Here is a 20,479-nt window from a genome sequence, read left to right as displayed (position 1 = left end):
GACTAGGCGATGCGAAAGAGCCTGAGACCCTGGAGACCCTGATGGTCTGAGTACTGACTTCGATGGACCAAGGGTCTGATTCAGTAGAAGGCAGATTCGTGTGTTCATGTGACCTCATCCCAGTGCCGAGATCCTGATCCAGTCTAGGCACTCCTCCCTTTCCTCTTTGTGGCCGCTTTCCCGCGTTAAAATAGAAAATGCCAGGAGTCCCCGGCTCTGATTTTCCACATAGCAGGTGGGCTTGGCACCTGAGCGTTGGCAGAATGAAGATGCAAGGACATGAAAGGCTCCTCCTTTGGGTATCCGTCCACCGTCCGGCTGGCAAAGGCACCTTTGCCAGGGCCAAGGGTGGTTGTAGCTTTGGGAGCGAGCCCTTCCCGCTGTTCTCTGGAAGCGAGCTTGGCTGTTCGATTCGAGGGCTAGGGAACATGTCCCTGCAGAAGCTCCACTGCCGAGTCTGTTTCCGACATGGAGGGGTCACGCTGAACGCTGCGCCGTGAAAAGCTCTGCCTGCCAATTCCTGCTTAAGGCAGACCGCAGCTGAAGGAACAGCAACAAGAGAGGCTTTCAATACTGGTGCAGTTCTGTGGCGACGGGAAGCGCTTCGGCTGCTGGGTTTATATCTGTCAGGCAGGAGTTTTAGAAGGATAGAGCAGCCGTGCCAGAAAATATGTCTTTATTTTGCTTGTTTTTCTTCCCCTGGCACGGCTCCTGTATCCTTAGAAGAGAGGGAGATTCATTTCCAAACGGGAAACTGACAGACGCGCACGTGTGTAAATGTCAACAGCTTTGATCCTTCAGGAAGAGGGAAGCGTAGAAATGCACTTAGGTAGATGAAGCAGCATTCTTAAAGCCTCTTTTTTCCCCTTTAAAATAAAAAGAGGGGGCACCTGGATTTGAACCAGGGACCTCTTGATCTGCAGTCAAATGCTCTACCACTGAGCTATACCCCCAGATGCTATGTAACATCTCTCTAAGGCTAGTTATGGATACTGGTTCTTCTTGGGTGTTTCTTGTCATGCCTGTTCAGTACTGCGCTCGTGGCCCACTGACACTCTAATTAAGTTAATTATAATTAAAGGATTAATTATAATTAAAGGATGGGGTTCCAGAACTGGATCATCAGTCTCATCGCTCCTTCTCATCCTTTGGGGACAAGATACAGAGGCCTGATGCCACCTCCCCAGGCTGGGTTCAGCAAGCACGGTTCCCACTGCAGCCCATCAAAGGGGAACTGGGGTTCCCACCTTAGCTGCAGAACCCGGTCAGGGTATAAGGATGAAGCGCTATTGATTAAGGTAGCCATGCTGGCTCGGATGATATTGTCCGACCGAGCTCTTTGCAAGCAGACAAATGCCCGCGGGTGGACCAAACGCAGTCCTTCCCGAGCTGCTTCGTGATCCTGACGATCTCTTTCACGGGACTCGGTAGATATCCCTGCCTGGGTCTTTACCTTCCCAAACTCAATCTCCTTCAGCCCCACCAAAGATCTCCTGACCTCTTGACGCCAGGAACGGGGAGAAGATCTGCTGGTGGGTAACCGACCAAGTTCTGGGGGACCGGGGAGTCCCCGGCAGAGATTCTTGCCAAGACCTTGATCTGACCTTCACACGGCGTTTCTCAAATTCTCACCCAAGCATCTGGTCTCAGGGTCATTTAATGGATTATTTGACTGGTATCTTTATTCAGAGAATTTCTGTGCTGCCTCTCCCATGACACTTTATGTGTTTCACAATATCCAAATTCCTCAAGGCACCTTACCTCTTAAGAGACCCTAAGGATGCATTTCTTTCTTTACAGACTTACAACACTTCCCCACACAGGACTCTGTTCATTTCTGCCACTTGCATAGGGTTGCCAACATCCAGGTGGGGCCTGGAGATCTCCCAGCATTACAACTGATCTGCACACTACAGAGATCAGTTCTGGAGAAAATGGCTGCTTTGGAGGACGGGCTCTATAGAGTTATACCCTGCTGAAGTCCCTCCCCTCCGCACACCCCACCCTCCCTTGACTCTGCCCCTAAATCTCCAGGAATTTCCCAACCTGGAGTTGCCAACCCTACTTACACCCGGTGGTGGACCTACATTTTTGGGGCCCTGAAGCTTGAACTGTTATGGGGGGCCCTTTGCAACCAGCAACAATAGGGCAACGTCCAACAAGGACCAAAGGGCCTTGCTGCCTTTGCAAGGACCTTGAGGCCGAAATGCTGGAGAACAGGGTGGTGGGGTGGAGTCCTTGAAAACGGGCCATTCAGTGCAGAAATAAAACTACAGAACTATTAAGCCATGCACCATGAAGGATTTGAGGATCCAGCTGCCAAAATGTAGGCTGTGAATAGATTCTGGCAAGCTCAGGGAGCCCTTACAGCTGGGGGTTTGGGCACTGCAAGCCCCCAAGAAAATTTTGAAATTTGACCAATTACAGGGACATTTTCAGGCCACATGAAATGGGTATTAGAGCATATTCTAAGGTCAATATTAAGGACTTCAACCCATTGTCTTATGATTCTATCACTGAAAAACTCCCATCGATTTTGTTGAGAAATTCACTCATTAAGAAAAGTTGCTTCAGGGGGCCCCTCTGGGATTAGGGGCCCTGAAGCTTAAGCTTCATTAGTTTCACAGTAGATCCGCCTCTGCTTACGCCTTAGCTCGCTTCCTGGATGCGGGGGGGGGGGGGGACTCCCTGCCCCAGGATGTGGGGAATGGCTGCCAACTTGGAAGGCTTGAAGAGGGGAGTGGACCTGTTCATGGAGGAGAGGGGTATTCATGGCTACTAGTCAAAATGGATACTAGTCATGATGCATCCCTATTCTCTCAAGGACCAGAGGAGCATGCCGAATATATTAGGTGCTGTGGGACACAGGCAGGACAATGCTGCTGCAGTTGTCTTGCTTGTGGGCTTCCTAGAGGCACCTGGTTGGCCACTGGGTGAACAGTCTGCTGGACTTGATGGGCCTCGGTCTGATCCAGCAGGGCCTTTCTTCTGTTTCTATGAATACTAGTCATGATGCATACCTGTTCAGTATCAGAGGAGCATGCCTATCACATTAGGTGCTGTGGAACACAGGCAGGATGGTGCTGCTGCAGTGGTCTTGTTTGGGGGCTTCCTAGAGGCACCTGGTTGGCCACTGTGTGAACAGACTGCTGGACTTGATGGGCCTTGGTCTGATCCAGCAGGGCTTTTCTTATATTCACTCTCTCATACATTAAACTCCTGCCCCAAACCCGCCTCTTCCACAAAGCCCTGGCTGAAATAAAACCTGTGTGCAAAAAAAAAAAACACTTTTGTGCTCGAGTCATAAAAGATGAATAACGGTTTGAATTATGAATAGAGCGGGTGGCAAAAATAATAATAATTCCACCCTCTTTTGTAACAGTAGGATTTGGGGTCAACCTGCTGGGATAGAACAAACACCAGTCATTCTGGGCCCACCTTCACGTAATCAATGCATGGAATGTACAGTTGCGGGAGGACGTTGAGGTGTTCAGTGTACCTGCTCCATGATTCCTGGCTGAGGTTGCAGGCACCCGCTTTCCCAAGTGGACCACAGTCGGGAGGTTAGCTAATCTAATCAATGCCCTTCCTTACACTGTAGGGGGTGCTCATGCACCCCAGCCAGTTTGGGGCCCCCAATTTCATGGCAAGGCCCTAATAGTTTAAGGGCCCGTGTAGTAGTAAAACCCAGTTTGGTACCCTTCTGGCTTAGCATCTGTTCAGCTTTTCCCTCCAGGCCTCAGGTTTTCCAAATCCCCAGGAAGAGGGTGGATTAGAGAGTGCAAATCAGGAACTGCATGATTTCTATAAGGCTCCTTGGCTTGACCTATCGGAGAACTGGGTTCGATTTCCCTACTCCTGCGCATAAAGCCTGCCAGGTGACCTTGGGCCAGTCCCAGTTCTCTCCGAACTCTCTCAGCCCACGGGGAGACAGGCAGTGGCAAACCATCTCCGAACGTTTCTTGCCTTGAAAACCCTACAGGGTCCACCATAAGTCGGCTGCAACTTGACGGCGCTTCCCACCACCACCACACCCCGGGAGCGGCTGTCACTGAACGCCTGGCTTTCCCTCTCAACCTTGAGAGAAGACAAAGAGGACATCTGCCACCTCTGTTGGGACTGGAATTTACAAGGATTATCCAGAACAGAAATTGGAAGTGGCCTCCAGGTAGGAACCAAATTTAATAATGTTATTCATCCCACACCATACAGGCTGGTGCATTTCCAGTAGAGCAGGGGACAAACCGTTAGGTTGCCACAATGAGATTGGTGGTTGTTTGGAGCAGGGCCTTACCAGCTGTGGCCCCCAGACTGGAATTCCCTTCTGCACGAGATTCGTCACACTCCCAGAAACTCAAAAAAATGATTTTATTCCAGGGGAAATTTAAAATACCGGCTGCATTTTTTAAAAAAAATTGAGGTTTTGTTATTTTGCTTTTGTTCTGCTGCCAGTTACTGTTATCGATCTTCCTAGGGTATGGGGTATTTTGGGGGGAAACTTGAAACAGAAAAACAGAAAACATAAACATAAAACAGAAACACTGTATAACTATCAAATGGTGTTTCTATTTTATGTTTTCATGACTCTGGGTGCTATTGCGCGTTTGGAGGGCCAGACTGAGAGACCTGGGTTCAAATCTCCGTGCTGGTACAACGTTCACTGGGTGACCTTGGGTCAGTCGCGCAGTCTCACTTGAACCTACCTCCCAGGGTTATTGTACAGATAAAACGGAAGACGGGACGAAGGATGTTGTAAGCTGCTTTGGGTCCCCATCGGGGAGTAGGGTTGCCAGCTCTGGGTTGGGAGATTCCTGGAGATTCCTGGAGGGAAAGCATGCCTGTGTGAGAGGCTGACTTGGAAGGAGAGACTGGGTTTATGGTGGAGGCTTAAGAGAGCAGGGTTGTATTCCTGGAAGACAAGAGAGCGGGGTATCGTATCAGGTAAGAAAAGCAGCGTGTGGTCGTGAGCGAGCCATTCAGTCCTCAACTTAGGGCTGCCAGTTCTTCGCCACCGGTGGGAGGTTTTTGAGGCGGAGCCTGAGGAGGGCGGGGTTTGGGGAGGGGAGGGACTTCAATGCCATAGAGTCCAATTGCCAAAGCGGCCATTTTCTCCAGGGGAACTGATCTCTATCAGCTGGAGATCAGTTGTAACAGCGGGAGATTTTCCAGCGACTGCCTGGAGATTGGCAACCCTACCTCAACTGGGTCCGTTATCCGGGGTTTGGACAGTAAGGAGCGCCTTCTCCCGTAACACCATCCCACGGATAGCCCAGCGACAGAATCTGGTTGCCTGCCGCCCGAGCCCCCGTTTACCCCACGCCCCCCACCCCAAGCTCCACGCAAGAGGATTCGCCAGCTTGAGCCAGGGAGCAAATGAATAACCACCAAGAGCAAAGAAGGAGACTTTTTTGGGGGGGATCGGGGTGGTGGTGGTGGTGGGGATTGTTAGCTTCTGCAGCTGGCCTGAACTCGCAAACAATTCATTTAGATTATGAAAGCCAAAAAAAATTGAGATCAAAACAAGCCCGATGTTTGCTACCCAGCCAAAGAAAAGGAATGGAATTTAGATTAAAATTTATGTCAAATCACATCAGCTTCCCTCCCTGTTTTGCCTCCCTTTCTTGGGAGGGGAAGCCCAGAGCTTATTGAACTTGCACACAGTTGTATGTCAGAGTTGCCGGCTGATCAAAAATAGGGCAGCCAAAGAGACCAGGGTTTTTGTTGTTTTTGTTTGCAGAAAAGCAGAGGCCACGTTTGTTTCCTCTCTGCTGTTTGGTTTTTAAAAGCTGTTACACCTTCACTGAGTATACAGAGTTTGTGCCAGACTCTCCCTCTGGGCAAGGGTTGCCAGCTCCGGGTTGGGAAATACCTGGAGGTTTTGGGGGTGGAGCCTGGGGAGGGCGGGGTTTGGGGAGGGGAGGGACCTCAGCAGGGTATAACGACACAAATTCCACCCTTCAAAGCGTCATTTTCTCCAGGTTTGCTGATCCATGTCGCCTGAGGATCAGTTCTAATTCCGGAAGATCTCCAGGCCTTACCTGGAGGTTGGAAACCTTACTCCACCACTGCTGAGGGCTATTTAGCGCAGGCTGTGTACTTGTTTCAAACCGCCTGCAGGCCATACTGTGGCCTTATATCACAACTCTATGCACCATTTAGTAAATGTGATTGTGAACACATGAACACATGAAGCTGCCTTCTACTGAATCAGACCCCTGGTCCATCGAAGTCAGTATTGTCTACTCAGACTGGCAGCGGCTCTCCAGGGTCTCAGGCGGAGGTCTTTCACATCATCTATTTGCCTAGTCCCTTTAACTGGAGATGCCGGGGATTGCACCTGGGACCCTCTGCACGCCAAGCAGATGCTCTACCACTGAGCCATGGCCCTTTAATCTGTCAGGGCTGTTTTAACCTATTTTATGTGATTTTATAGTCTTACTGTATTTTTGTGATTTATGTGAGCTGCTCTGAGCCCTGCTTTGCTGGGGTAGGGCAGGCTATAAGAATGATTAAATAAATAAATGATAATTCCGGCCTACCTTCCAGGGCTGTTTTAAGGACTGCAATGATATAAATCTGTGCAAATATTGAAAGAACTAGCGCTATTAGTTCTATTGGAGAGCCAGCGTGGTACAGTGGTTAAGAGTGGTGGTTAGGAGCGGTGGACTCTTAATTGATCCCCCACTCCTCCACATGAGTGGCGGATGGTAATCTGGTGAACCGGGTTGGTTTCTCCACTCCTACACATGACGCCAGCTGGATGACCTTTGGCAAGTCACAGCTCTCTCCGAACTCGCTCAGCCCCTCCTACCTCACAGGGTGTCTGTTGTGGGGAGGGGAAGGGGATTGTAAGCCGGTTTGAGTCTTCCTTAAGTGGGAGAGATAGTCGGCATATAAAAAAACCCTCTTCTTCTTCTTCTACTACTACTACTACTACTACGATTCACAAACAAACGCCACAGCATGGGACGAGCATCACCCCGCGGCAGCTTCCATGCCCCATTTCCGACTTGCATGCCAACGGGGGCTGGAAGACAATGAAACGAATATGCTCATCAGCACAAGGGCAGCAGGTTTACCCCAAGTGCAAAGACGCAGCGCTTTTTTCCCCTTAGACCTGCGGCAGTCGCTTCCGCCAGGCATTCTGGGTCACCTTCAGCTCCCGAACACTTTCTGGCAGGGCTGAACATCGATGTGGCGATCTGAAGTGACAGCGCCTCGCGCGGGATGACAGGCTTTTCAGTCTCCTGCCTCCAGGCGCCTCTTGGAAACCAAGGGGGTCAAGGCACAAATAGTTGGGGCTGGTGGGTGGCAGCGGGTTTTTGAGATGGCACAGTCATATGTCAGGGCTAGGACCGCCATTGGCTCAACGAGGTGCAGCAACACCGTGGGGGCGAACTCCAGACTCATTAGGGAGGAGGACCCTCCTGGCCCCAACACCGTCCTTCGCACAGCCAAACCTATACCCTCCAACGTGTACAATTTGACCGAGGGTTCCAGTTACATCATCCAGTTGGCTGAGTATGAAAATTTACGTCTTCAGATTTGGGGGAGGGGGGGTGACTCATCGACGCCACCCAATCGCTTTGATTTTTGGCAGGCTTCAAATATGAACTCGCGAACGCTGTCAGCTGCCAAATGCAATCAAATACAAATACCGATAATTAGCGAGTGATCTAACAAATGCTAACTATTTGTATATAATACATGTCAGCGATCAAAGACAGTCACATTCTGCAGCGCCGTGGGCCTGCCAATCATCCTGGGGAAAATGTGAAAAGTCATTGCAGGTCAGCTGCTGGGCAGGGATTGTGCGCTACCAGGCTTGTTGTCACAGTCCGGTATGGCTCGGCGCACGGCCTGTTCGCCAGCCGTGAACGAAGAGCCGGTTTTTTTCCACGGATCAGTTCGCGGACACTTTCAACCCGTTCTTCGGATTGCAGATTTCTATACCCTGATCGGACGCGTAGAGTCCCATCACAATTGCACTGGGGGTGCGCATAGCACCTCGGTGATGTGACAGTCCACCCATGCCCAGAAGGAGCCTTCTTTGGCCAAACGTGATCCTGGGCTAAACTCTGCTCGAGCCACACCTCGGATTACGGCCTGCCGGAGATCTCGGCTCCCTCCCTCCCTTGTCTGGCGCTTCAGCCACGCAGGGAGTGTGCATCTTTCATAGCCTTAGCAAGCCCCAGCAGCTGCAGTTGCCATGGCGACTGGCAGAGGCCTGCAGGGTGCCAAAGAGCCTTGTTCCACAGAATCCATGGCAGACAGCTTCAAGCCGGGAGGGCGGGGGTCCTTTCCGGGGCTGGAGGAGGCTCGCTTGGACTCTGCGCGGGCCAAAAAGATCCAGGACACGGAATCCTTCCTTTCTTCAGCGGTCCCTGGAGTTTTTGTTGTGGAAGGGGAGTGGACATGTTCGTGGAGGAGTGGGCTATCCGTGGCTACTAGTTAAAATGGATAGTAGTCATGATGCAGGCCTGTTATCTCCAGGATCAGAGGAGCATGCCCTATTATATGAGGTGCCGTGGATCACAGGCAGGACAATGCTGCTGCAGTCGTCATGCTTGTGGCCTTCCTAGAGGCACCTGGTTGGCCACTGTGTAAACAGACTGCTGGTCTTGATGGGCCTCGGTCTGATCCAGCAGGGCTGTTCTTATCTTCCTTCCTTCCCTCCATCCCTGCCTTCCTTCTTTCCTTCTCTCCAGTATCAGAGGAGCATGCCTATCACATTAGGTGCTGTGGAACACAGGCAGGATGGTGCTGCTGCAGTCGTCATGCTTGTGGCCTTCCTAGAGGCACCTGGTTGGCCCCTGTGTGAACAGACTGCTGGACTCGATGGGCCTGGGTCTGATCCAGCAGGGCCTTTCTTATGTTCTTCTGTAACGTCCACCCTGTGGTTTTACTTTTAAATTTCTTTCAGAATCAGGCTGCATGGGCAGGCATTTCATATCAAGGGTATACGGGCTAGCTTGACATTCCATGCAAATGCAAGTAATATGAAGCCATTTTTTAAAAAACAAGAAGCCAGCACTTGGCTGGCACCCCCCTGGGAGCATCAGGAAACTGGCGTCATGGCGATGTCACTTCTGGGTACGTACCTGGAACCTGTAGCAATATATATGCCATGTGTTTGGTGCATATATGTGCAATTACCTTATTGCATGAGGGTTGTTTTTTTTAGTGCTCTATTCAGTTTGTTATTTCGGTTCTAACATTTGAAGCCAGCTGTGCTTCATTAGCCATCAGCTGCAGTCGCACGAATCACAATTATTGTGTCGTGTGGACCCCGCGCGGGGGTCCCGGTTCTGGCAGATGTTGCCTCTGCACGAGCGGAACCCGACGGCAAGTCCCGCAGAGCGCCCACATGTTCCGCAGCGCTTCTGCGGGAGCCGCTGGAAACGTGAACCGGCCCACCGTGACGGATGTTGGGGGCGATGAATTGGCTACCGGGCAGTGGTAAAAGGCTCGCTACTCCACAGGCAGAAATGTGGCAGAGGAGAAAGAAAACGATGACCCCCGCGTCAGAGCGGTCTCATTATAGCTCCCCGCCAGAGCTGCGGAGGGTGAGAGGAAATGCGCTACCAAAGGCCTACAAGACGAGATCAGAGAGCACAGGACCAGGTCAGGCTGGAGAAACGTGGAGAGCCACATGCGTGCATCAGGGCAGCTCAGGAGAACAGAGGCCGCCTCCGGGGCACAAGGTGCCAAGCTGTCAACGCCGGGGGGCTTTCATCTGAATCCAGCCTTATGCTCTGCCAACGGCATTGGAGACACTTGGGGGGACAGCCTGTGCCCCTCCTTTCCAATTTGGAGCATGCCAAAGAAGGTGGGACTGTCCATCGTACCTGCTGTTAGCCACCGCCCCGAGAGGACGACACCACCTTCTCTACTGGTTTCTCCTGTCCACACACCCCACCCTCCCTCATCCCGGCCACACAGGCCTCCCAATCGCCCAAGAAGGCTGTAATGAAATCTGCCCTTAATTAAATCCGGACTCATTTGCATAATTGCCAGGAAATTGAAATTAGCCCGGCGACGTGGCCAGAATACACCTAGGGTCCAGCTACAGACCCTGTTGCTAGGGTAGGTGTGTGCGTGGGCCGGTTCAGTGACTGTTACAGAGCTATAGAAGGATGACGCTGGAGTTTCCCACAATGCACCAGGGCGTGCCTGTTTATAGGAGAAAATACAAGAGTGAACGTCGCATAGTAGGCTAAGGAACTGCACTGTGGTTTAGAGTGTTGGGCTAGTATCTGGAAGATCCAGGTTTGAATCCCGACTCGTGCCATGGAAGCTCGCTGGGTGACCTTGGGCCAGTCACGTGCTCTCAGCCTAACCTATCTCACAGGGTTGTTGTGAGGATGAAAGGGAAGAGAGGAGAATTGTGTAAGATGCTAAGGGTCCCCACTGGGGAGAAAGGCAGGGTATAAATAAATGAACCAGGGACATCCCTGGTCAGGTCTCCACTCAGCCACAACTTCAGTTCAGCTGAGCATACATGCCGTATTTTCTGTAAAATAGCAGTTTTCTGAGCATTCATGCTGTGCTTTCCATAAATAGTTTCGGAACATAAGAGTGTACTTTACCGTAACTAGTGAGTTTCCAAGCCTACGTGAACCCATGAAGTTGCCTTATACTGAATCAGACCCTTAGTCCATCAAAGTCAGTATTGTCTGCTCAGGCCGGCAGCGGCTCTCCAGGGTCTCAGGCAGAGGTCTTTCACATCACCTACTTCCCTAGTCCCTTTTAACTGGAGATGCCAGAGATTGAACCTGGGACCCTTCCGCATGCCAAGCAGAGGCTCTACCGCCGAGCCACAATGCGGTACTTCACCATAACTGTTTGCCGAGCATATGCGCCATACTTTCCCATAGCTAATAAGTAATCTCAGCCAGCTCCATGTAAGTGCGTGGGGGAGGTAGTTGTGAATTTCCTGCATTGTGCAGGGGGCTTGGACTAGATGACCCTGGTGGTCCCCTTCCAACTCTATGATTCTATCTATGATTCTATATGTGGGATTCGGGAGGAACTGGTCTCTTGGGGCAGGGACCGTCATCAAAGCACATCTAATGTTCTTACGCGCTGCTCCTCCCCCACCCCCCATCTCCAGATGAACGCAGGAATTCTCCAGAAAGCCGCAGCTACTGTGTTCGTTCACTGTCCCTCCGGCAGCGCTCTGCGCTCCTGGAAGAATTGGCTCAGCTTGTCGCCAGGCTCGCCCTGGACCAAGGAAGACACGATATGCATATTCATGACGAGCTGGGCCAAAAACAAGCGCACAACATAATGATGAATATGAAGACATAGAATTTTAAATTACGAAGACTGTCAGTAATTCTGCTTTTATCATTGGTTTTTTTCTAATAAAATTAAAAAAACAAACACAAGCGCACAACAGCCGCCTGCCGCGTCTGCGCTGCTGCCTCTCCCCGGATCTAGCCTTTACAGAGCCCATATCAAAGCGTGATCTATGCAGCACGCTGCGTGTGGCGCTTGATGGTTAAACAGGAGGGGGGTTCTCTCTTTTTTTCCCCACAGGCAAGCGCAGAAACCTGTTCAGAGACCCAGTCCTCGGGCCTGGAAGCCACTTCTGCATGCCAAGCAGATACTCTACTGCCGAGCTACAGTGTGGTACTTCCCCGTAACTCTTTGCCGAGCATACGTGCCATACTTTCCCATAGCTCTACTGAGCCACAGGCCCTCCCCTGTTAAGAACACAGACCAGCTCTTTGTTAAGCCCCTAGTGTCATGGAAAAGGGGATCTGGCTGCACCGTTTCTCCCCCGCCGCCGGCACATGGTACCAAATATGTCCAGCTACATGCTGGGAAGAACTTGGCACTGGAGGGGCCGTTTCCTCTTGGAACAGCGTCGCTCTATTTATTTATTTATTTATTTATTTATTTAGTGTCTCGCCTTTCTCCCTGGTGGGTACCCAGAGCGGCTTACATCCTCCTCCTCCTCTCCTCCCAACAACCTAGTGAGGTTGGTTAGGCTAAGAGAGCCAGTGTGGTGTAGTGGTTAAGAGCGTTGGTTTGGAGCGGTGGACTTTAATCTGGAGAACCGGGTTTGATTCCCCCACTCCTCCACATGAGCGGCGGAGGCTAATCTGATGAACTGGATTTGTTTCCCCGCTCCTACGCACGATGCCAGCTGGGTGGCCTTGGGCTAGTCACAGTTCTCTTGGAACTCTCTCAGTCCCTCCTACCTCACAGGGTGTCTGTTGTCGGGAGGGGGAGGGAAGGTGATTGAAAGCTGGTTTGGTTTTTCCTTAAGTGGCAGAGAAAGTAGGCATATAAAAACCAACTCTTCTTTTTCTTCTAAGAGTGTGCGGCTGGCCCAAGGTCACCCAGAAAGCTTCCATGGCAAAGTGGGGATTTGAACCTGGGTTTCCCAGATCCTAGTCCCAACACTTTAACCACTACGCCAGACTGGCTCTTACTTGCATAGCAAGACTATACTACTATGTACAAGCCGACGGTTTGGGTTTATGTACCTTTTTTTGAAAGATGTTCCCCTCTCTGGAAGGGCAGTCCCCCCCACATACACACTCACAACTTTGGAAAAGCTTTACCGTTTCAATGCTATGACAAGAACCTCCCATTTTGTTATGTCTTATCTCCCCCTCCTCCTTTGTTTTTTGCATTTTTTTAAAAAATCTTCCGTTCCAAATTTTTGTCGAGTTTTTTATTTAAAAAAAACAAACAATGCTTTTCTTCTCAACAGTGACAGAAAATGAGGTAACGTATGTTCGACACGGAAAAACCTCTTAACAGAGGGGACAGGGGGGTCCGAAAGTGGACAGCCAACGGAACAAGGGTATCGAAAAACGCCCCACGCTCGCGCGCCCAAGCCCTCCCCCGCGTATGCCCACCCTTCTCCCTCCATTCCCACCAAAACCAACTGAATTGTAATTTTTTTTTTAAAAAAAGGTCTATGTGGTGTACTTAATCCTTATCTACATTATTGCGCAAAAGATCAAGGACAGTTGGGACCTAAGGCATAAAGGAGAAATTGCGGCTAATATCTAAAACCTGTGCAATACCTAGTTTCTAAAAAAACTCTAGCCTTGGCTGCCACCCCAACCCCTCCCACCCCCCATACACACACAAGATGGCGGGGCGATGCCAAGAGAGAAGGGGGAAGAGTCGGTCGCGTCCTCTCCAGAAGACTCAAGTGTGGACTGGCAAGACATACAAGATTGATAAGCCGGGTACGGAAATGAGCAGTGGGTCTATCAGGTCGCGCCAAAGAAGGTCATGATATTTAGTGGGGGGGCCCTCTCAGAAGGAGAGCTTGCCTGAAAGGGCAGCAAAGAAGGCAGTTAGGGGGCATTCCTCGCACTCCCCACCCTCTGCATCTCGTTGTCCTGCCCGGAGGATGGTACAATGGTTAGGTTTACGCCCGCCCGCGTTAGGCTGCCCTGTATCTGGGGCGTACGGACAATGCAGGTTGACGAATTCTGCGAGGGTGCGCGGGCGGTTGGCACGGGCTGTGTGGGGAAACCCGCCCTCGCTTTTAACACGCCCAAGCACGCACAATAAATCTGGTAAAAACCACCTGCTGGGTGGTGCCCTCCTTGAGTTGGGCAAGGGGAGAGGATGGGTAGCAGGCGCCCGTTTTGTGTCGGGGTGTGTGTGTTTCTGTTTCGTTTGTCTGTTGTAAACTGCTGTTGCTTCAGAAATAGCATTTATAGCCCTTTGAGCAGAAACTATGGAGCCTGGGAGAGGAGAAGGGGTCGATCCCGCCCCCAACCCCCTACCTGGGGGTGCCCACGGTCTGTTTGGTGGAGGGGCAGAGGTATCTCTTAGGGGATATCAAGGACCGAGTTGGCTTCCTCTGTCCAATTCTACGCTCTCCCTGCCTCGGGTAGAAAAGACCGGAAGATGATGTGAGATATGGGGGGGGGCCCCCCCGACACTGCCAACGTTCCTCACAGAGAACCGCCGCAGTGGTCAACCCATTTTTTTAAAGAGTTCTCTCTGAGGCAACAGCCAATGAGTCAAATCCCTCACAAACACAGGTCAATGTGGATCAAGTCAATGGCGGAGGTCCGTATTGGTCTAAGCCCTTGGTAAAGGAGGGCATCTCATTGGTAGGAGACCCCTTTTGTGGCTGGGGGGAAGCCCCTCACTCCAGATCTCCTAAGCCCTGGTTTAATTAAAAGCAGACCTCAGAGCACACCCTGCTCCTTGCCTCAGGGACAGAACACATGGCCGACGGCCAGACTTGTTTTCTTTTTTTAAATCCGGGCTGACATTTCTTCCTCGGTGGCGTACCCACAGTCAATGTGTCTATCAGAAAATCCCACCGTGGGCAATAACTGTTCTCTTAGAGGCGCAAGGAGTGTGCATTCCAGCCATATCAGATAGTTCGTAGTTTTTAAAAAAAAAAAAGTTTTAGAAATGCTGAAACAAACCTCTCCCTTTCCCCCTCCCTCCCTTAAGAAACACCGCCATGGGTATACCGTAATTCCCAAGCTGATTTTAAAAAGTCAGCCCAGATAGAAGGGTTGTATGAATTGAGCCCTTGGTGTCATACAGTTAAGGGTGTCCGTTGGGCAGAGTGTGGTTCTCCCTTCGCCCTCCTGGGCTGCTTATGCGGAGGGCTACGCTTTTTCAGCATCCTACTCTGCCCAAGCGGGGCGGCTCAGCCTCACGTGAGGATTCCCACCGGGGAAGGGGAATAACCCTTTATTCCCGCCGAGTGTCCCACCCTCGCTCGCACATTAGGGGTGGATAATGGCCCCAGTCCGAACGGCTTCCACCTTGGCCCTCTCCGTTGTAGGCCTGAGCGCCCAGCCCGATGGGTAGGCCCTTGGGAGCAAAAGGAAACGCCTCTTTCCTGAGGGGGTGACAGCAACATGGCAAACAACCACAGTTGACCTGACAAACCACCACGTAAACACACACACACACGTGACACGGGAGACACTTGCTACATCAGTGGCACCAATTGCTTCCCTGGCAGAACTACAATATCCCAGTGTTGCTCAGATTGTCCCGTCTCTATACCTCAGTCACACTGGGGAAGCGCCAGTCAGGAAAAAATAAAGACCGCTCCCCACCACTGCCTCGGGAAAAGATACCGCCATGGGTTAGTTCAGGCCTAGCACCTCAGCTGAGCTAGTTGGGCTTTCTGAACCCTCTGGGATGCCCCAGAAACCTCCTCAAAGTTAGGACAACGAACCCGTAAAGGGACGTCCGTCCGTTGGGGAGACCCGCTTCCCAGACTCTGCCTTGAGGCCTCCCCCGGCGCACCAGGGTCAAGGGCCTATCTCGTCTGCAGGGAGTTCCCTTCCGTCACGCCGCAGCCTTTGTGCGTCCGCGTGCTCCCAGAGCCAGGAGATAAACATGGGTCGCGCTGAGCAAGGGGTCGCTGTAAGACTCGGCCGACCGCAGGGTCTGTGTGCCGTGAACGCCGTGGCCTCTTTGCTCGGCATCTGCCCCGTTTATATCTCTGGGCCTGGCGACCCTGAAAAGGAGCTCCCTGCCAAGCCAGTGGTCCCTTCCCACCCTCCCCCTGCCACTCAGCATTATCAATTATTATTACTTCTTGGCAACAGGCCCCCACCCCTCCAAACAGAAACTACCCCCACTAGCAAAAAAGAGAGAGAGAGTCCAACTCGCTGGCTTCGGAAAGGACGGAGCGAGTTCACCAAAATGTTGTCCATCCTCGTGCCAAGTAGTGTTCTCACCAGCTGCCAATCAATCAGGTCCCTTAACTCAGCTCCTTGGCTCTCAGTCTCCGTGAGAGGGACAGCCTTCTCCCACGACGGCCTTATCCCACCGACTGATACATTTTGCATCTTAGGATTATTGAGTAAAATGAGAATTTTCTTACTTTTTGTTTGTTTGTTTGTTTTTTGCTTTGAAAGACATGGATTCTGGTCCCTTTTTGCCCCCCCTGTGAATCAAAGGATTTCTGCAAGAATCCTGCCCCAAAGCAGGGGGAGGGCACTGCAGTACTGACATCTCCGTTGAGGGCCGCGAGGCCCCTAAGGGGCCAGCCACACCCTCGTCAGACGCAAATCTCGATGGCCGTGGCAAGCACCATTTGGCCTTTCCCTTTGTCTTGACGCCCGTCAGTTCTGTTTCCGCCCCCTGGGGAAGGCAGGCCAGACTCTGAGCCAGACAAGCGGGAGATGCTGCCTTCAGTCAGGATGGTCCTCTTGAGCGGCGTCGGGGTGCAAGCGCTGGTTGTCTCGTGGCGGTGTGGGCCGGCAGAGAGCTTGTCTCCGGTGTGCTTGCGGGAGCGGTACGAAGGGCGGCGGCGCACCTCCGACATCAGATCGTACTTAATGAAGAAGAAGACCTCCTTCACGGGGCAACGTTTCTCAGGGTCAAGGGCCAGCAGGCGCTGGAACATGCGTAGTGCATTGTCCGTGAAGCGGCGCCACTGGGAGGGCAAGCCCGCCAGGCGCCCCTTTTGCCACCTCACAAACTCCTCGAAGAACGTGTCCGAAGCCGAGGCCGCTTCCCAGGGAAAGTTGCCCGTCAGCACGCAGAAGATGAGCACCCCGAAAGCCCACACGTCGATGCTGGTGTCCACAGTGAAACCCTCGGCCCGGCCTGCCTGGCACACCTCGGGCGCCGTGTACGGGATGGTCCCGCTGATGCGCTTCACCCGGCACCCCACTTTACGCGTCATGCCAAAGTCTGCCAGTTTGACACGCCGGCAGTCGTGGTCAAAGAGGAGCACGTTTTCTGGCTTGATATCCCTGTGGACCAAGTTTTTACTGTGCATGTAATCGAGTGCCAAGCCCAGCTGTTGGACGCAACGCTTCACCATGTCTTCAGGAAGCCCGACCTGCAGAAACAAGAGAGATATCATGAGCTTGAGATCAGCAACCGCAACCTTCATCGGAGACCTTTCTCTGAATGACCCTGCTTTCACTGACCAGGTGGGTGGGCATCAGAGGCAGGCAGGTCCTTTTCAGTAGTGACGCCCAGACTTTGGAACTCCCTCCTTGCTTCGGAGGGCGGACTCTATGGGATTGTAACCCACTGGATTCCTTCCTCAAACCCCACCCTCCCGAGGCTCCTCCACCAAAATCTCCAGGAGGGCCTTCAACAGCCCCCAGAAACCAAACTGGCAACCTGGTTACCTGGGGCGGAATGATATCGAAAAGGTCTCCACCAGGCGCATATTCCTGAGCGAAGACATAGCAGTCCTCAGTCTCAAAGACCACGTCGAAGACTTTGATGATGAAAGGGCTGGAGGAGAGTGTGTTGGTGATGCTGAACTCCCTCAGGAAGTTCTTCAGCTTGGTCTTGTTCTTGTTGACAAACTTCAGCGCCATCTTGGTGCCTGCAGTTGGGGGAGGAAAGGAGAACGCTGAGAAAGTCACCTCAGAGTCTTAGAAGGAAGACGAAGAAGAGTTGGTTTTTATACGCCAACTTTCTCTACCACTTAAGGGAGACTCGAACTGGCTTACAATCACCTTCCCCTCCCCACAACAGAGACCATGTGAGGTAGGTGGGGCTGAGAGAGCTGTGACTGGCCCAAGGTCACCCAGCTGGCTTCATGTGTAGGAGTGGGGAAACAAACCCAGTTCACCAGAGTAGAGTCCGCCGCTCATGTGGAGGAGTGGGGAATCAAACCCGGTTCTCCAGATCAGACTCCGCCGCTCCAAGCTCTTAACCACTACACCACGCTGGCTCTCAAAGAGAGTGTCTACAGAAGTCAGCCCTGAAGGAATGTTTCGGCGACCAAAACAGGGATTTTTGAAAAAAAGTTGAAATGTCTCTTCAGGCACTCTTTTGATTTTGGTGGCCAAACCCATACCATAGTGGTCAGTTGACCCTAGAAGCTTGAACTGACCCTAGAAGCTAAAATGACTAAACTGAGGCTGTCGTATTTTGATCACATTATGAGAAGACAAGAGTCACTAGAAAAGACAGTCATGCTAGGAAAAGTTGAGGGCAGCAGGAAAAGAGGAAGACCCAACAAGAGATGGATGGACTCAATAAAGGAAGCCACAGCCCTCATTTTGCAAGACCTGAGCAAGGCTGTCAAAGATAGGACATTTTGGAGGACATTGATTCATAGGGTCGCCATGCATCGGAAGCGACTTGACGGCACTTTAACACACACACACACACACACACACACACACAGTGGTCAGTTGAAAAAGATATTGTCGGATTTACATCAAGTCAGAATATACAGTTGAAACCAGCACTACCATTCTGAGAAACTTTCCCAATTGAACCTTCTCATCTGTTAAGGTCACCTTCAGAGTCCCTTCTCTAGATCTTTCTTGTGGGGTACCCCAGCTCTGGAATCCCCTCCCCAACTAAATTTGCCCGGTACCCACTTGATAGGGTAGGATGCTGCGTCTCTCCAGACACCTTCTGCTTCTTCTGTGGGATCGCACCCCACGTTACGCAGAGACACCCTCAGGGGTGACGATCATGGGAGTAAGTCGACTTCGGGGGGGGGCTAGTGGTAGAGGGTTGGGATGGTGCCGAGTTGTTTTCTGTTGCCCCAGAAGGTCGGGCCAGAACCACTGCCCATTGATATTTTGTGGTTCACCCTAAGTCTTACGTTAGTGCATAGTTAATAGAATCATAGAATCATAGAGTTGGAAGGGACCACCAGGGTCATCTAGTCCAACCCCCTGCACAACACAGGAAATTCACAACTACCTCACACCTCCAGTGATCCCCCCCACTCCATGCCCAGAAGATGGCCAAGATGCCCTCCCTCTCATGATCTGCCTAAGGTCATAGAATCAGCATTGCTGACAGATGGCCATCTAGCTTCTGCTTAAAAACCTCCAGGGAAGGAGCATTTACCACCTCCCGAGGAAGCCTGTTCCACCAAGGAACCGCTCTAACTGTCAGGAAATTCTTCCTAATGTCTAGACGGAAAAACTTTTGATTTAATTTAAACCCGTTGGTTCTAGTCCGACCTTCTGGGACAACAGAAAACAACTCAGCACCATCCTCAATATGACAGCCCCTCAAGTACTTGAACATGGTTATCGTATCCCTTCTCAGTCTTCTCCTCTTCAGGCTAAACATACCCAGCTCCTTCAACCTGTAGGGGAATCTGTAGGGGAATCTGATTGGCCACCCTGACACAGGACACTAAACTAGACAGACCACTGGTCCTATTCGGCTCTTCTTATGTACATTTTCTAGCGTTGGGTGGAAACACCACCATGCTGGAAAACGTGACATCACCAGGCCCTGCTCCACCAGCCTTAGGTTTTGGTCCGCCTACAGAGGAGCAGGGATTTAAATGAGAAGACTGAGAGGGGATATGATAGCCATCTTCAAGTACTTGAAGGGGTATCATATAGAGGAGGATGGTGCCAAGATGTTTTCTGTTGCCCCAGAAGGTCGGACCAGATCCAACAGGTTGAAATTAAATCAAAAGAGTTTCCGCCTAGACATTAGGAACAATTTTCTAACAAGTCAGAGTGGTTCTTCAGTGGAACAGGCTTCTTTGGGAGGTGGTGAGCTCTCCTTCCCTGGAGGTTTTTAAGCAGAGGCTAGATGGCCATCTGTCAGCAATGCTGATTCTGTGACCTTAGACAGATTATGAGAGTGAGGGCACCTTGGCCATCTTCTGGGCATGGAGTAGGGATCACTGGGGGTGTGGGAGGGGGAGGTAGTTCAGAATTTCCTGCATTGTGCAGTGGGTTGGACTAGATGACCCTGGTGGTCCCTTCCAATTCTATGATTCTATGATCCTCCCGCTTCAAAACCGCCAGGAAGGGGCGCCACCGAGCTCACCTGTGCTCTTGTGGGAGACGAGGTCCACCTTGCCGTAGGTCCCCTTTCCCAGCTCGCGGATGAGGTCGTAGTGTTTGTTGATGTCCGTGCCGGAGAGCGTGCGGATGGCCAGCGACTGCATGTCCTCCGTGATGAGGGGCACCCCGCAGCAGGCCAGCTTGCGTGACGGCTCCTGTTCAATGGAGCCTGCACTCATTGTCACTCTGGAAAAGAGAAAGAGGGACTGTTAGGCTCACCCGCCTCCGGGGCAAGTCCAAGCAGAGCGAGGAAGCAAAGTCAAAAACCGCAAAGGCAGTCTGTGTTTCAGATTTCAAAATCGGAGGTTGTTGATTTCAATTTCACAACACTATGTCAAATAGAGCTAGCCTGTTGAAACGGCTCCTCTTTTGGACCCAGAAAACTCAGAATCGTATACCCCGCTTTCATGGTTCTCATTCCGTCCGTATGATAAAATTGCTTGTTCATGCAGCCTCGGTTTGCCTCGGTTCCATGCAGGAAAGGGAGATGGGGGTTTAACCCTTCAGGCATGCTCCCTTGTTCTACTTGGAACAGGGCTCCTGGCTTTGTTATTAGAATTTTAACAGGTAGTGAAAATGTATTTTTAAAGGGCATGTTTAGATTGGTGCTAAAAATGTTTCCCATGTGTTAGAAAACTCAAAAGTAAGTACAACCAATGCATTGCTTTATGGGTTTCTTTTTTCAGTAACATCAAGCATATATTTATGAGCCCTTT

The 20,479-nt window shown here is 51.4% G+C and overlaps 1 protein-coding gene and 1 non-coding gene across 2 annotated transcripts; both read right to left on the bottom strand.

The window, feature by feature from the left end:
- Positions 1 to 881: 881 nt before the first annotated feature.
- TRNAC-GCA (transfer RNA cysteine (anticodon GCA)) lies at positions 882 to 953 on the bottom strand. Its single transcript has one exon. It is a non-coding gene; the product is annotated as a tRNA-Cys (tRNA).
- Positions 954 to 16,008: 15,055 nt separating this feature from the next.
- SBK1 (SH3 domain binding kinase 1) lies at positions 16,009 to 19,946 on the bottom strand. Its single transcript, XM_056866271.1, has 3 exons — positions 19,747 to 19,946; positions 17,109 to 17,311; positions 16,009 to 16,810 (listed from the first exon to the last, which is right to left on the bottom strand). The coding sequence occupies exons 1-3, from the start codon at positions 19,940 to 19,942 to the stop codon at positions 16,022 to 16,024; spliced, it is 1,188 nt and encodes a 395-aa protein (XP_056722249.1). The 5' UTR covers positions 19,943 to 19,946; the 3' UTR covers positions 16,009 to 16,021.
- Positions 19,947 to 20,479: the final 533 nt, after the last annotated feature.

Source organism: Euleptes europaea, chromosome 21 (genome assembly GCF_029931775.1).
Source record: "Euleptes europaea isolate rEulEur1 chromosome 21, rEulEur1.hap1, whole genome shotgun sequence".
Taxonomy (NCBI): domain Eukaryota; kingdom Metazoa; phylum Chordata; class Lepidosauria; order Squamata; family Sphaerodactylidae; genus Euleptes; species Euleptes europaea.
This window is presented reverse-complemented; position numbering and strand designations above follow the sequence as displayed.

What these genes read in the sequence shown, in the direction of transcription:
- SBK1 (XM_056866271.1), bottom strand. Translation starts at nt 19,942, where the DNA reads ATGAGTGCAGGCTCCATTGAACAGGAGCCGTCACGCAAGCTGGCCTGC. An exon ending in CGTCTCCCACAAGAGCACAG is followed by an intron (nt 17,312 to 19,746) that starts GTGAGCTCGGTG and finishes CCCCAACTGCAG; the next exon opens with GCACCAAGATGGCGCTGAAG. An exon ending in TCGATATCATTCCGCCCCAG is followed by an intron (nt 16,811 to 17,108) that starts GTAACCAGGTTG and finishes TTGTTTCTGCAG; the next exon opens with GTCGGGCTTCCTGAAGACAT.